This window comes from Chiloscyllium punctatum, chromosome 22 (genome assembly GCF_047496795.1).
Source record: "Chiloscyllium punctatum isolate Juve2018m chromosome 22, sChiPun1.3, whole genome shotgun sequence".
NCBI classification, from domain to species: domain Eukaryota; kingdom Metazoa; phylum Chordata; class Chondrichthyes; order Orectolobiformes; family Hemiscylliidae; genus Chiloscyllium; species Chiloscyllium punctatum.
In genome coordinates, this window is record NC_092760.1 from 65,799,173 (window position 1) to 65,815,795 (window position 16,623).

At 40.1% G+C, this 16,623-nt stretch overlaps 1 protein-coding gene across 4 annotated transcripts in view; it reads right to left on the reverse strand.

The window, feature by feature from the left end:
* Window positions 1-237: 237 nt before the first annotated feature.
* Window positions 238-16,623, reverse strand: part of hipk3a (homeodomain interacting protein kinase 3a) — a 268,064-nt gene continuing 251,678 nt past the window's right edge. For 3 of the 4 annotated variants that reach the window (XM_072592555.1, XM_072592553.1, XM_072592554.1), the window contains 4 exons: window positions 12,616-12,762; window positions 8,780-9,039; window positions 5,633-5,760; window positions 238-4,059 (listed from right to left, as the gene is read on the reverse strand). In XM_072592555.1, the coding sequence (XP_072448656.1) occupies window positions 3,586-4,059; window positions 5,633-5,760; window positions 8,780-9,039; window positions 12,616-12,762 (1,009 nt within the window). In that variant the 3' untranslated portion in view covers window positions 238-3,585. The remainder of the gene's footprint in view (window positions 4,060-5,632; window positions 5,761-8,779; window positions 9,040-12,615; window positions 12,763-16,623) is intronic. The other variant, XM_072592556.1, reaches the window with a different exon arrangement.

Sequence of the window (16,623 nt, forward strand, 5' to 3'; positions counted from 1 at the left end):
GATATTAAGAGAATGAAAGGAATTTTGGGGGTAATGCAGAAGGTGCAGCTGAGATGGAATATCAGCGGTGACCATATCGAATGGCAGAGCAGGCTCAGGGGACTGAATAGTTTACTCCAGCTCCTATTTAATTTCTCCTGAAGTGCCAACCATTATACCATGGGCCAGGCTTGATGTACAAGCTTTTTTTTCTGCCATCACTTCTATTATGTTTGTACAAAATATCCACCACACTCATTTGCTGCAGCAATATATATTTTAATTCAAAGTGAATCTCGACAATAATACACCATAAACTCTTATTTTTGACACTCACCAAAATAGTCACCTGGAAAACCCGCTTTATGTGACAAGGTACGAAGGCTTGGTCACATTTAAATCACTGAGAACTAGCAAGAAATACTATCGCAAACTGTAAGAGACATACATCCATAAAAATTTTCCCAGTCCTCATATTGTAAATATTGCACAGTGCAATTGCTACATGGCAAACTAGTGTAGCATTAAAATCAAAAGCAAAAAGCCACAAAAAATCTACAATTTTTAACAGTAACAGTTCGAACTAAATAATCAAGTCTACGTTGTTGTGTAATTTAAACAACAGATTTCTATAACTTGCAGTGTTGATTTAACTTTTATTGAACTGTTGTCAAGTTAAGGGCTAAGCTGATAAAGGAGAGGACGGGTCTAGGAAAGAAAAGATTGATACCACTCATTCCCTTAAGTTTCCATCCAATTGTGAGCCTCTACCCAATCAAAACTAATTGGTTCAACTTGATTAAAGACAAAATGTTTTGAGATATGTTTTATTTTCAAAATGCACTCCCAATCACACATATGGATCCTGATAACTAAAACTGAATTAAAACCCAATATGCATGTAAGATGAAAGTCCAAATTTAAAATGAGGTGGGTATAATATTACTTCCTTGCCTCCAATGCCCATTCCTTTCACAGTGTCTTATTTAAGAGTGACTTTAAGGCATTAACCAGTGGATAGAACTCAAGAAATAAAAACTGAATGCAACACTTTGGTGAAGTACTCAGGCATCACAATATTGTCGTTCCACAGTGCTATGGCCTATCTAGCTGACACAAGTTGTTTCCCCTCAGTTACCAGTCCTGTATTTAGAGTTCTTTTGTTTTTTTTTACAAACATATGGTGTCTATTGATAAAAATAGAACTATGCTAGAAAGCACCAAATTTTTCAAGAGGTACAATATATTTTATAAATTTGAATTAACTGTACAACTGTTCTGTGGTTTAAAAGCCTCTGCGCTTAGGCACATTGTCTTCCTTGGCTATGACTAAAGGCTGATGTTGAATAAAACACTGCTTTGTTTAGTAGATATACAACCCTCTCCCCAAAAATGGTTATACTCAAAGTTAGCTTATTGAAGTCAAACTGGTGCTGCTTATTAGTGGTGTGTTAGAATCTTTAATGTTTTTTTTCTAAATTTAGTAAATATAAATAAAGTATACAGAAATCAGGTTCTGCACACTGACTGCTGGTTCCAGTAAATAATTAAAAGATTCTATATTGCAGCAGCAAACTGCATTAGCAAAAAAAAACAAAGTTAAGTCAATTCTGCAAGCTACAGCGATTCAGATTCTTTAACACAATGCCGATATGAAAACATAAAAATTAAGTTACATCAATACATCCATTTATATGCAGTGATGATCTCGAAGTTACTTAAGGTAAAATACTGATGCAAAAACACACACCCAAAAATAAAAACAAAAGCAATTAAAAGTTTCATCATTTACAATACAGTAGTTACAAAGACACTCCAAACAGTAACGCCAAAATTAATCAAAACCCACTTCTAGTTAATGTAATCAGACTTACAGAAATGAGAAGGCTAAGTAAGAACAGTTAATAATCACCTATTTCACAGCTAATTGAAGTGGCAATCATTATATAGCAGCTTATCTATAATACATTCAAGATAAATGTTACAATTTCTTACTCGCCCAAAGAACTAAAACATAGCCTCAAACTTTTTTATTGAAATTCTGAAAAAAGTTTTTTTTTAAAATTAACCTTTGCTACCCCTTTTTTTTTTGAGTATTTTTCTTGAGGTCTATGCAAAGTTGCTAACCTTGCTTAGGAAATGGGATGACAGGAAAAGTCTTTGGTGCTGCGAAAAGCAACTTCATTTAAAAAAAAATTATTTTATGACGCGCATACCAGAAAAATGCACAGAGCGCGTAGTTCATTTTATCTCCCTGACGGAATGTATAAAATAAGCAAGTAGACACTGAACAGGCTAAAAATGAAACAAAATAAAAACAAAATGATAAAAAGGGTAAAATTTGTCACATGCATAAATGATAAAATTGCACACAAAAAACTTGCACCTCGTCAAGCCTCAGGACTAAATAGTATATTACTACGTATATCAAATACTGCATGGTCTGCTCAAGCTAAGGTAAAACCATATCATGAGTCATTGAGTATTATGAATTGCATTTTTTTTCAATTTTCTAACCAAAGCCATGCCACCACATATCTAATCATTTCACTAAATTCCATAAACAGCAAACTTCTTTTTAAAAAGAAACACACACGCGCACACTTCTATTTCGATTGTATTGCAGATTATTATTTTTTTGACAGTACAAACACTGCTCATTATAGACGAGTTTAAAGTAGAAACCAGTGATCAAATTATCTGAGTCAATTTCTGAATGCTTGCTCTACACCTCTGGTATCTCTAGGTCATTCCGGAAGGAGGAAAGCAGACTTAGCCCACAACCCGCGAAGCACAAAAAAAAGCTATTCCTCAAAGGATAGTATAAGCATACCACACGCCAAACCTGAAAAACTAAAGCACTAATGTTCCCCCTACTTTTCCATTCATTTATCTTTTATTTCAATCACTGGATTAGATAAGAATTCAAGTGCTACAGTCCATAACATAGTAACATTAACAACCTCAAAATATTTAAGGCACTATGTGTGTGAAAACTATTGTTACTGACGACACTGAAGAGTAAAAAACCCTATTTTAGGCAATTCTTGCCCATGCAAAACACATGCAGGTGTGGAGAGCAACGGCCCCAACCCCTTTAGGTTAAAGACTGAACACTGAAAAAACACTAAAGACACAGGGGAAACCACAAGTATATTTGCTTGTACACCGGCAGACAGAATATGCACCCTTTGCCCTCACAGGGTTAATAGCATGGCTTCACAAGTGTGTGTGTCACACGTGTCTTGCAGTGGATGCAACAAGGCAATACAAAAGTGGAGAGCTATCCCTCTCCCTCTCGCCCCATGCTCCTAGCGGCTTTGAATCACCGCACACATCCTTGGACCTAACACAATGGCTGAAATAGTTGTCTCATCGAATGTGCAAAGACACATTAAAACTGGGTTTGATTTAAAGCTCAGCTTTTTGTTTCTTTTGTTTATGCACCTTTTATGTACCATGATTAACAAAAACACAATGAAGAAATGAATTTCTTGTGCCACGGCTTAGAATTATTCTTTAATCGGTTATGCGTTCCTTCAATTCCAGATGCTTTACACATGACTGAGCCTTAGGCCAGTTTCTTCTTGTTTTGTTCTGTAATCTTCAAATATAGGGATATTGGCTGAGCTTCGTTGGACTTAATGGGAATCCAGTGTAGATGGGAGATGCAATATAGGAGTGAGGATGAAACATTGGTTTGTACTGGTTCTGATGAATGGTTGGAGAAGGCAGCAGACGGGGATTGAGACCAAAGGGGATTTGGTGAAGCAGGCCATTGTGGTGAGAAATACTATAGGCCGTGGGTTGCATGACAGGCCTTGAAGTACATGGGGAGGCCAACAGATGGGCCATGGGAGCTGTGTTGCCCAGGGGACCCGACGGGGGGTAGGATAAGATGGCGGGTTGGCCCCCGAGGTGTGTGTTTCCGGTCAGATGTCCATGGGCTGTAGTGTGGTTGGGACTCCCGTGAGCAAAAGAGAAAGGGTGGCTAGCGATTGTGGGCGCGATGAAGGCCTGTTTTCTCCGGTGCCCATAATTACCATTCCATTCCTGAGGCATCGATCCGTAGTGCTGAACCTGTAAAAACATTCATGCTGTAATCAGCAATCGCTCAAATCACTCAAAAAAGGATGCCAAGAATAAATCAACATTCTACAGAAAATTTGCAGTTCACCCCAGTAATTTGCTGGTTTATTTAATCACTAGCCTAATAGGTATAGGTAGTATGATCAATTGACCATGGTACAGATTGAATGCTCAGACAGATACGCTCTTAACAAAAATTATCTTGAAGGATCTGAATAAAGACAAATCATAAAATCTTCACTGTGAAATGTACATTTGATGAAGGTGAATTGGGATCTGTAGTGTTGGTGAGGTCACACCTGGAATACTATGTGAAATTTGTCTTCTTCACCTTAGGAAGGACATATTCACCTCAGAGAGTGTGGTTCATAGGATGAAGGGATTATCCTATGAGAAGCGATTGAGTAAACTAGACCCATATTCACTGAAGTTTAGAAGAATGAAATGTAAGCTCATTAAACATATAAAATTCTTAAGAGGCCTGATAGGGTTGAGAAAATGTATACCTTGGATAAGAAATAAGAACACAATCTCAGAACAAGAGGTAGGTCACTTAGCATTAAGATGAAGAGAAACCTCTTCTTTCAAAAGGGTATTGATTATTTCTATTTCTGCTCACAATGTGGTCTCCTTTACTTGGAGACTCAGCCTTGATGACGGCTTTGTGGAACACCTCTGCTCTATGAGAAGACCTTGAGTTTCTGGTTGCCAACCACTTCCAACACTGTGTTCTCATACCAACATTTCTGTCTCAGGATTGCTGCACAGCTCCAATGAGGCTCAACACAAGTTGGAGGAACAACGCTTCATCTTCTGCCCAGCTCCCTTGTATCTTTCAGGACTTAGCATTAAGTTTACCAATTTCGTCTTTGTTTGCTACCTATCTCTACATCCCTAGGTCCTGTTGGGTATAGGTTGCTCCTGACACAGCTAACCCATTTTAATGATTCACACTTCCACATAACATCCAGTCAGCATTTACGTCTCTCCTGGCTTGCTGTCAGCAACTCCTTTATCTGCTTCCCTACTTTTTGCCCTCAGGCACCATCTCCATCTATTCAACTCACTCCATCCCTTCCCACCACATCTCCTCCCCTTCCCTCATCAGCATACACACCACCATTTCCCAGTTACTTTCAATTCTGATGAAGAGTCACTAGATTGTTAACTCTGTTTTTCTCTCCACAGCTGTTGCCAGACTTGCTGAGTTTCTCCAAAATTTTGTTTTAGTTTCAGATCTCCAGCACCTGCAGTCCTTTATTTTAATTATATGATTATTTCTAATTCCCTACCTCCCAGACCTGTGGGTGCTCAGTCATTAAGTATATTCAAGGCAAGGATTGGTAAATTGCTGGGAATTAAGAGATAGTGTGAGAGAGGATAGAAGACAAGCCTTGATCTTGCTGATTGGCAAAGCATACACAATTGTTTATTCCTGTGCCTATTTCACAGGCTTTTAACAAGAAAGCAAAATGACTTCTATGCATGGTAAAGTGTGAGCACCTGTTTGTATATGAATAAAGTCTGTTCCACACGACCCAATATCGGCTGAGTTCACACATACCTGACCAAAATTCACGTGTTGCTGTTGGAATGCTGTTACAGACTTCTGCTGGCGAATACCTACAGTTGAAAGCTGGCTTATTCTTTCAGGTGCAGATCGGCCCTGGCTCAATGACTGACATGTCGCATCTGGAAGTGCAAACCGGTTCAACATGTGAAAAGGTGTAATCCTGGGACTATCAGGTTGCTTCTAGACTTGGCCATTTCAAGCCATTTCAGAATCTGCAACTTGCACCAACAAATAATTTTCCCAAGTGTATGAAATAGCCAGAAAAAAAAACCTTTCCTTCTTGCTACCTCACTTCTCCCTTGCAATAAAGGATATTTACTTATATTTTTTTCTTATGGGGCCCTCTTGTGGTGCAGTGGTAGTGTCCCTACCCCTGGATCAAAAGGCCTGGATTCAAGCCCCTTCTGTCCCAGAGGTGTGTAATAGTGTCTCTGAACAGATTGATCATCAAAGTTAAAAAAAAAAGAGGAAGACTAGGCCATTCAGCCTTTAAGGGGCGGCATGGTGGGTCAGTGGTTAGCACTGCTGCCTCGCAGCACCAGGGTTCCCAGGTTCAATTCCAGCCTTGGGTGACTGTCTGTGTGGAGTTTACACATCCTCCCTGTGTCTGTGTGGGTTTCCTCCGGGTGCTCCGGTTTCCTCCCACAGTCCAAAAATGTGCAGGTTAGGTGAATTGGCCATGCTAAATTGCCCATAGTGTTAGGTGCATTAGTCAGAGGGAAATGGGTCTGGGTGGGTTACTCTTCAGAGGGTCGGTGTGGACTTGTTGGGCCGAAGGGCCTGTTTTCACACTGTAGGGAATGTAATCTAATGTCCAAGAAAGGTGGCCAGTGTGGTGCACATCCTTTTTGGGCAAACCTAGTTTCAAATCTGTACCTGGACCATGCAATTCTAGGAATATGTTAGTTCAATTCTGAAGCTCTGTGAAGACATTAACAATTTAATTTACCTACAGGTTACACTTAAGGTTCACATACCACTGTATGTAAAAACAGTACACGTATTCCAGGACTCGAAAGAAAATATTACCCAATTTATCTGTAGTAGGCCACTGCATCAATTTTCTCTTGTTCATTGCTAAGGATACATATAGTATTGGGATGTTTTAAAGGCAGCTGTGGGAAGTTACGCATACAAAAGAATTCAGTTGGATTATTAAAAAACGTTTTGTAATGTTCTCCATTCGCTTGGGATGTACGTTCCACCAATTCTAGTCAGCTGTACATCGTCAATACTGTGTTCCAAAAAATGATTTCAAATAATTCTGTTCGACTATAACCGGGTGTCATGTGACTTCAGCTACTCAGGTTCCAAAGATTCTGGACTTCCCTCCTAAATTTCTCTCCTGATTTCAGGTGGTCCATAAAACCTGTCTCTTTGTGCCTGAATTCCTCATATTGTTGAGTGTTTGTTAATGCTCTTGTGAAACACTTTGCTATATTTTATTGCATTAATGCGTGGATATTCAACTGCACTGAAATAAAAAGTTGAAAGCATAATGAGCACAAAATCTTCTATAATTACATAGATACATAAAAAAGCAAGTTAAAACAAGAAACTTATTAACTACCTGTAGTCACTATTAACCGTGTTGTGCAGAAGGAACCAAGCATTTATCGAATTGCCTACATGCCTTTGTTCAGTAAACAGACATTGCAGAGATCCTGATTGAACTCACACAGATGATAAGGAGCTGAGAAAGTAGTTTATGGTTTAAAATCCCTCACTGGTTTACCTCACGTTTTGTAAAAATGATTCTCAGATAAAGAACAGTGTTTTAAAAGTAAGATACAATACACTGTAACCTTTCCACACAGGGAAGCTGAGTTAAGAAACACCAGTTGTCTGGAAGTGTTTTCAGCAGACTTAGGCACATTTTAGAACAGTTTTTGTGAGCTGAAACATAATAGATACTGAATTTGAATAAGTAATTCAATTTTTATTATTGCCTTATGTTGCAGAGTGTTACTGGATTACACACTTGTAGTTGAGTATTCTAATGTATTTCAATGCTGCAGAAAATTCCAAAATCCAGAATGACTTGGACACAAGCTTTCTGGACTTGAGAATTATTTGGGAAACATGACTATTGACAGAATGGAGAGGTCTAAGTGCACTGCAGCTGAAGAATAAGTTGTCATAGCTAAAAAACAACTGAGCTAGGTTCCTGTCAACTTTCAGCTTAGCTATGTAGGTTGCACACTTAATTCTTTCCTTTCCTTCTCGTCACAACCCTGAATCTCAGCACAGCAGCCCCTGTTGCTCTAATACAATTTTTTTTCTGATAGCAACCAACTCCCTTGTGACACATCTTGAGCTTCTCTGTGTTGGATTGTAGGCAATTTGTGTATAAACGAATCATGCTTAAGTGGATCTAGGCAGATGCTACTCAAGTATAGGAGCCTTTTGGGATAACAAACTCTTCTTGCATGATAGGGGACCATGTGCCCTCTGGATAAAAGCGATCCAATTTTGTCCCCATTCCAGTTTATTCCCCATAATCCATATTTCAAACTTTAACAGTCCAACTATTTGAACCCTTTGTCCTCTGATTACTAACCATTTGTCAGAGGAAACTGTTTCTCCTAATTGCTCCATCAATTTTGATATTTTGGAATAACTCTGATATCTTCCTTTAATGTTCTTTTCCCTAAAGAGAACAAAACCAACTTCTTCAATGCCTCCTAGTATCTGAGTTCCCCATCCCATGTATCCCTTTGGAATTTTTCCTCAAGTGGCCAAGATTGTGTACAATACTTTATTAACGTTTTAGCATATCAATTGTCCCTATTTCCAAGGCTAAGCTTTCTGAGCTGCCTTTTCAACTTGCCTTACTACATTCAAGGACCTTTGAATAAGTACCTCCAGGTCCCTCTATTCATGTACCCCCCAGTCCCTCAAAATTATACTCTTCACAATGTTACTCCCTATAGTAGGCAAGTAGGGAATACTTCAGTATAACTTTTCAGGACAGGTTTCTAATATCCCTTATTCTCTGTCCTATGCTGCTTGCATCACTAGCCCCCTTTCACAAGATGATCTTTAAATCAATTTTAACGTTCCTGTCCTGCAACTGACTGCTTGCAGCAGTTACAAATAAAGTTCTCTCTGACCATGCATACAAAAGCAAGTCCTTACCTGCATTTGAGACCTGCTCGCTCAAGTCTGTTATGGAGATTGAATTGCTGTTCTGCACCCTCATTGGTGGCACCACCATGGTGCGCACGGTGGGCTTGCTGCTGTCTGTTCCCTTGCAGTTCATGCCGCCTGAATTCTGATTAGCCGCATCCTGAAGTAATCGCTCTTCCAGAAAGGGACTTTCATTTTGCCCTGAAGACTCACTGGTTGGTGATCCATCCACTGTGTCACAGCCACTCTCGGGCTCATCTTCTGACATGCTGGAATATCAATGATGATAACATGGTGGTTCAGGTACTGGTCAGTGTCAGTCATTCATACGTTTCACATCATACAATTGCATAATGGAAAGTGCTTGCATTTATACAGTACCTTTCAAAACCTCTAGATGTACCCAGTGTGCTTCACATCTAATGAAATACTTCAGTTCTGTAGTTTAGTCGATGTGGTAATGTAGGGAAAGGTCTAAGCCAAGCAGCACGTGACAAGGATCCACAAACAACCAAATAATTGTTTTCTCCAGTCATAGCACTGAAAAAAGGGCTCTTTGGCTTATCAGGTTCAAGCTGGACAAAACAACTACCTAACTATCCTGATCCCATTTTCCAGCATTTGGCCCGTACCCTTCTATGGCTTGGCATTGCAAGCACACATTTAAAGTCTTCTTAAACGATCTAAGATTTTCTGTCTATACCAGTCCAACAGGCAGTGAATTTCAGATTCCCACCACCCTCACATCCTCTTTAAACCTTCTTCATCTTGCTTTACATCTAGTGCTATTAATTGAAGAAAAAATATAGGCCTCGGGACAATAGAAAAAATTCACTTGTTTTCCTTCACAAAGTGTCTTGAGACCAGGCATATCCATCTGAAAGGGCAAATGGGGCCTCAGATTTAATACTTAGTCTTGGGCTGAAAGATCACTCCGTCATTACTGATCTAGGAATAGCAGTCTAAAGATTATCAGTGATCTGAAGTCCTTGAAATGAAACCTGAACCTATAACCTCGCAACTCAGAGGTAATTGTTTTACCATGAGTGAAGTTCCTGCCAAATGGAAATATGTCGTTTGTCTCTCCTAACTCCTCTATCCCCTATCCATCAGTGACCCTCCCAGCAATGTTTTCCTAATTTAAAAATGCACAGAAAAAGCATGTTGACAAATCCAGCCTGATGGGGATTCCATCCCATTCCTCTGATCCATGAATGTTTCAGGGTTGTCATGCCAATAAGACTTGGTGACCTCTGGCAGGAACAATGAACGCCAGCTCTCTGTAGGCCTGTTTCCAGCCTACAGTCCTACAATACCGAGAAAGTGTTTCACCAGCAGCATTTTGATACTGGGTGTAGGTGACAACAAACACCCAGCAGTAGTACTTTCCACTTCTGAATACAGGCCAGGTGTGAGAGAACACTTTAGTGACAATGGGCCGAAGTTCTGAAAAAGGGTCACTGGACTCGAACAGTTAGTTTTGTTTTCTCTCCACAGATGCTGCTAGACCTGCTGAGTTTCTCCAGCAGTTTCTGTTTTTGTTGCTGAATTAGTGGTGCTTTCTAGTCCACGACTGCTTGTGGCAATGTCAGGAGCAAACAAGAGTCTATCATATTTTGCTTTAAATAAAATTATGACTACATCAACAACAAATAAATCTAGGATTTGACTGTGCAGCCTGCAGCTGACATTACATAAATAGCAAGTAAAGATACTTTGGATTAGACAGTAACCAGAGATTACATCTCTCTGCTTCATGGTTCAGGTTAACAATGCTATGATTCAACAAAGGACAGAAAATCATCAAGTTACACTTTAATTCTTGGAAGTTGAATAATTCCTCTCCAAAACCTATTTTAGTTAAACATTCACACAATATTAAATTTCACCTTCTGGTAGGTTCTATTTTTGGGTGCGCTGTGAATAGAATTCCTTTTCCATACGATAAACATCAGCTTAATCAGTTTGTGCCAATGTGTACGCACCACTAAAGCTTCCTTGCATCTCTTATGATTTAAATCCATCATTGCAATCATCTATTCCCTTCTGCCTCACATATTTATCTTTTTTCTCCTTAAGGACAGCTCTGCTGATCATTTCATACACAGCCTGTGACAGGGAGTTCCATATTCGCACCACTCTTTGAGAGAAGAAGTTTCTTTTGCATTTCTTGCTGATGATCTTGTACTGATGGCCTCTAGTTATGCTATCTCTTATGCGGAAGAACATTCCCTTTGCATCCATTCGACCAAAACCTTTCATAGTTTGAAGGATTACAATCAGCCATTTTTTTGTCAAAAGTGAGGCGCACCAGCCTGTCAATCCTTTCCTGATAGGCACACCCAGCAAGTTCTGGTATAATTCTTTTAAACCATCTAGAATCTTAGCAGGGTAAGTGAGCTTGAGTTGTGTGAAGAAACTGTACAAATTGGGATTATTCTCCTTACAGTAAAGAAAGTTAAGGAGAGATGAAGAGATTTGATCAGACTTTTGATCATAGTTTTAACAGACTAAATCAAAAGAAACTGTTTCAATTAGCAGAAGAATTTGTCTACCAGTTGATACTGGTAGGCAGTATCAACTGGTAGACAGTGGTATTATCACTGAATTGTTAATCCAGAGACTCAGGTATTGTCCTGGGGACCTGGATTCAAGTCCCACCACAGCAGATGATGGAATTTGAATTCAATAAAAATCTGGAATTAAGAGGTTTAATGATAAATATGAATCTATTGTCAATTGTCAGGAAAAACCTATCTGATTCACTAATGTCCTTTAAGGAATGAAACTGTCCTCCATACCTGGTTTGGCTAACTTTAGGTCTTTTCCCCAGGATGGAGGAGTTCAAAACTAGCGGGATAGAATTTTAAGGTGAGAGCAGAGAAGTTTAAAAGGGACCTGAGGGCCAATGTTTTCACACAGAGGGTGATTTGTATGTGGAATGAACTGCCAGAGGAAGTGGTAGATGCAGGTACAGTTACAGCATTTAAAAAAAAAACATTTGGACAGGTACATGAATGGGAAAGGTTTAGAGGGATATGGGCCAAACACAGGCAAACAAGAGTAGTTTAGTTTGGAAAACTTGGTTGACTGAAGGGTCTCTTTCTGTGCTATATGATTCTTTGGCATGCAACTCCAACCACAGCAATGTGGTTGACTCTTAACTGCCCCCTGGGCAATAAATGCTGGTCTAGTCAGAGATGCCCTACATCCCGGGAGTCAACAAAAAAGGAGATAATTGTTTGTTGCCAGAAGGACCAGAGGTGAGATGAGGAGAAATGCTTTTGTGCAGTGAGTTGTTCAAATCAAACAGGTGCTGCTGGAAAGACAGTTTCAACAGCAATGCTCAAAGAGAAGCGTACACATACTGGAAAGGAAAATAAAATGAAGTATTATAGTATGAAAGGGTGAGGGAATGGAACTGATTGGATAGTTCTTTCAAAGAGTCAGCAAGGCTGGTACAATTGCAACATTTAAGAAGCATATGAATAGGAAGGGTTTGGAGGGGTATGGGCCAGGTGCTGGCAGGTGGGGCTAGATTGGGTTGGGATATCTGGTCGGCATGGATGGGTTGGACCAAAGGGTCTGTTTCCGTGCTGTACATCTCTATGTCTCTAAAAGTACAATGGTCTGGATGGATTATTCTATGATTTCTAGTCCCCCACTATTTTGTTATTTACTGAACCATTTAGTTTAAATCATGTCAGGATTTAACAGACAAGAACTAACTTGAAAATGTACAATTTATGTGCCATCCTCCAACTTGCACTTCCTGTTCAGTTCTGTCACGGTAATCAGAGAACAAATACACTGAACCCAGCACAACATCTGTCTGTGGTCCATACCTGTTAGGTCTTTTGCAGGGAGATGGGCTGGACCGTGCTGAATTCGATGAGCTGGTGCTCAGGGTGCTGTCGGGGCTACTTAACGAACACACTCGGTCGATATTGAGGGTGCTCTGGCATGCCTCGCAGTCCGGACTGCCTTTACACCTGATGGTGATGGGATGGATAAAGAACAAACAATACCATCACGTAAAAATCAATCAGTATATGAGGAAATGACTCTGCAAAAAAACTCTTAACCAATTGCAGCATTTCTTTTTGTCTGGTTGTTTTACTATTCCCTTCCTATCTGCTATTTTGTTGGAACTGTTTGCACCCCCTCTGAATTGGTTTTTACTTGTTCCATTACCACACCCTTCACATTGGAATGTCCTCTATATAATGATGTAATTACTTTCCATCCACCCTATCCATTTGTTCTTAGCTTCCCTCACTCCACCCAACTCCTTGCTTCTAAAATTGCTTAATAGCTGTTGGTATCCTCAACTTCTGATAAAAGGCCAATGACCTGAAGTCCTTACTCTTTAAGATGCTCCTTAAAGTGTTCTCTTTGGCCATGTTTTTCATCACTTGGCCTAATATCCCTTTATGTGGCTCACTGTTCGATAATATTACTGTGCTGTTGAGATGTAACATGCTATTGTTGAAACATTAACTGTGTTTCCCTCACCACAGATGCTGCATGACTTAATGAAGGTTTATACAACATTATCTTTTATTATTTAGAATTTCAGTGGTGACAATGTTTTGCTTTATATTTTCAAATTCTATTCCTTTGTGATTCCTTGCAATGTTGGCTCAGGTATGGTCTGCATCTCCCTGAGCTGTTTCATATTTTCTGTAGGAAACTCATCCATCCCCAATAGAAACTAGATGTGAGATATTTGAGATTTTACTACACTGTCTATTTATCTGTTAAAATCCCCACAGAATACTCAATTTCTAAGTAATTTTCTAATTACTTTCACCAAGATGAAATGATGTCAATGTTGAGCAAAGTTTATTTCCTTCCATGTTTAACATCAAGTTCAGGCAGGGTGGCACGGTGGCTAGCACTGCTGCCTCACAGCGCCAGGGACCTGGGTTCAATTCCTGCCTCGGGTGACTGTCTGTGTGGAGTTAGTACATTCTCCCCGTGTCTGCGTGGGTTTGCTCCGGTTTCCTCCCACAGTCCAAAAAAGATGTGCAGGTTAGGTGAATTGGCCGTAGTGTTAGGTGAAAATAGTCAGGGGTAAATATAGGGGGGCGGGTTTCTCTTCGGAGGGTAGGTGTGGACTTGTTGGGCTGAAGGGCCTGTTTCCATGCTGTAGGTAAATCTACCTATCTATTCCCAAACCAGGCGTACTATGGGCCTGATTTCAATTTACGAGAAAGAACTCTAGAGCATTTTTAAGGCATTTGCGTTTAGTTGGCACCTTTTACTTCAGGACATTTGAATGAGCTTCACACCTAACAATGTAAATATGGATAATGAAAGCAAAATTCTGCAGGTGCTGGAGGTCTGAAATAAAAACAAAGTGCTGGAGAAACTCAGCAGATCTGGCAGCAACTGTGGAGAGAGAAACAGGATTAAAGTTTCAAGTTCAATGAAGGTCTGAAAAAGTGACAGTTCTTATGCTGTTGAAAAGAGGAGAATAGGAGCAAATTGGACCGAATGGTAAGGACAACCTAGAACAAAAGGCAAAGGATGTGGTAATAATAGATGAAGTATAGAAGTTGGTGTTAATAGCAGAAAATAGGTCAAACTTGCTGGGAGTAAACCTATTCAAACAAAACCCTGGGGCACAGGCATGGGGGCTGGAGGTAGCAGGTGAGAGGAGATGTGAACCTCAGGTTGGATCTGAAGCCTGCAGCTGTTCTTCCATCTTCGATTAAACAATACAGCAGGCCTAGGGAGGAAATATTAGCATGGAAGCAAGATAATGTATTGAAATGGCAAGCAACTGGAAGATCAGGGTTATTCTTACATGTACAGCAGAGGTGTTCTGCACAGCAGTTACTCAGACTGCATTTGGCCTTCCCAGTTTTTAGGAGACCGTATTGTGAGCAGCAAATACAACCGATACGACTGAAAGAAGTACAAGTAAACTATTGTTTTACCTGCAAAGTGTGTTTGAGGCCTTGAACAGTGAGGAGTGAGGACGTAAAGGTCAAGTGTTATACCTTCCATGACTGCATGGGTATGTGCCATGGAGGGGACGTAAAGATGTGAAGACTGAAGAAGAGTGGACGAGGTGTTGCAGAGGGAATGGTCCCTGTGAAATGCTGACAAGGGAGAGGAGGGTAAGATTCATTTTGTTATGACAGCTTGCTGGCATTGGTGGAACTGTCAGAGAATGATATTATGAATTCAGAGACTGACAGGGTGGAAAATGAGCTCAAAGGGAACCCTATTGTTCGGAATGGAAGACAAGGGGTGAAGACAAAAACACAGAAAATGGGTCAGAGACAGCTGAGTGCATTGTCAATCACAGTGGGGTTGAGAATGCTCGATCAGGGGTAAATGAAGACATGTCAGAGGCACCCACGTAGAAGGTGTCATCATCAGAAAAGATTAGATAGGAGATGGAGAAACTGGGAGAATGGGTTGGAATCCTTACAGGAAGCAGGGTGTGAGAAAGTATAGTAGAGCAACTGGAGTCAATGGATACTTGGACAGTCTATCCCCAGAAATGGATATAAAGAAGTCAAGGATGAGATGTACAAAGTTAAAAATCACACAACACCAGGTTATAGTCCAACAGGTTTAATTGGAAGCACAAGCTTTCGGAGCATTGCTCCTTCATCAGGTGGTAGTGGAGGGCTCAATCCTAACACACTGAATTTATAGCAAATATTTACAGTGTGATGTAACTGAAATTATACATTGAAAAACTGATTGTCTGTTAAGCCTTTCATCTGTTAGAATACCATGACAGTTTCACTCCTTTCATGTGTAAATCACAAAACCTTTTTTTAAAAGAAAGTTGCATTCTCAGGTTGGCTGTTAACAATGGTGATAGCTAGACAATATGTTGAAGGTGTTGGCCCCCTGTGTTCTCTGTCTATGCCATGATGTTTAGATTGATTCTAATCTAAAAAGTGAGATTACGGAGTTTTACATGAATACTTGCAGTTTTTGAGCAAAGTACAATGTAACCCTGCAAGTACAAACTCACCCCACATGACCTTGGGTTCATGTCACATTACAGGTGACCACCATTGCACTATACACACACACACTCTCACACACATACAGGCACTCCTATACACACATACACACGGACACACATATACACAGACGTGCACACAGAGACCCACACACACCCTTACAGACACACACTCACACATGCACCCCCTCACAGACTTAAGACACTCTCCACTCACTACACACACACACATACACTTTCTCACACTCACAACCCCCAACCCAGACAGACACACACACAGACAAAAACCCACATGCACACATATATTTTGTGGGGTGAGTTTGTACTCGCAGGGTTACACTGTACTTTGCTCAAAAACTGCATGAATTCATGTAAAACTCTGTGATCTCACTTTTTAGATTAGAATCAATCTAAACATCATGGCATAGACAGAGAACATAGGGGGCCAACACCGTCAACATATTGTCTAGCTATCACCATTGTTAACAGCCAACCTGAGAATGCAACTTTTTTAAAAAAAAGGTTTTGTGATTTACACATGAAAGGAGTGAAACTGTCATGGTATTATAACAGATGAAAGGCTTAACAGACAATCAATTTTTCAATGTATAATTTCAGTTACATCACACTGTAAATTTTTGCTATAAATTCAGTGTGTTAGAATTGAGCCCTCCACTATCACCTGATGAAGGAGCGATGCTCCGAAAGCTAGTGTGCTTCCGATTAAACCTGTTGGACTATAACCTGGTGTTGTGTGATTTTTAACTTTGTACACCGGCATCTCCAAATCAAGGATGAGATGGGAAGAATCAGAGATGGACCAAGTGAAGGTGAGAGAGGGAAGGAAATTGGAAGCAAA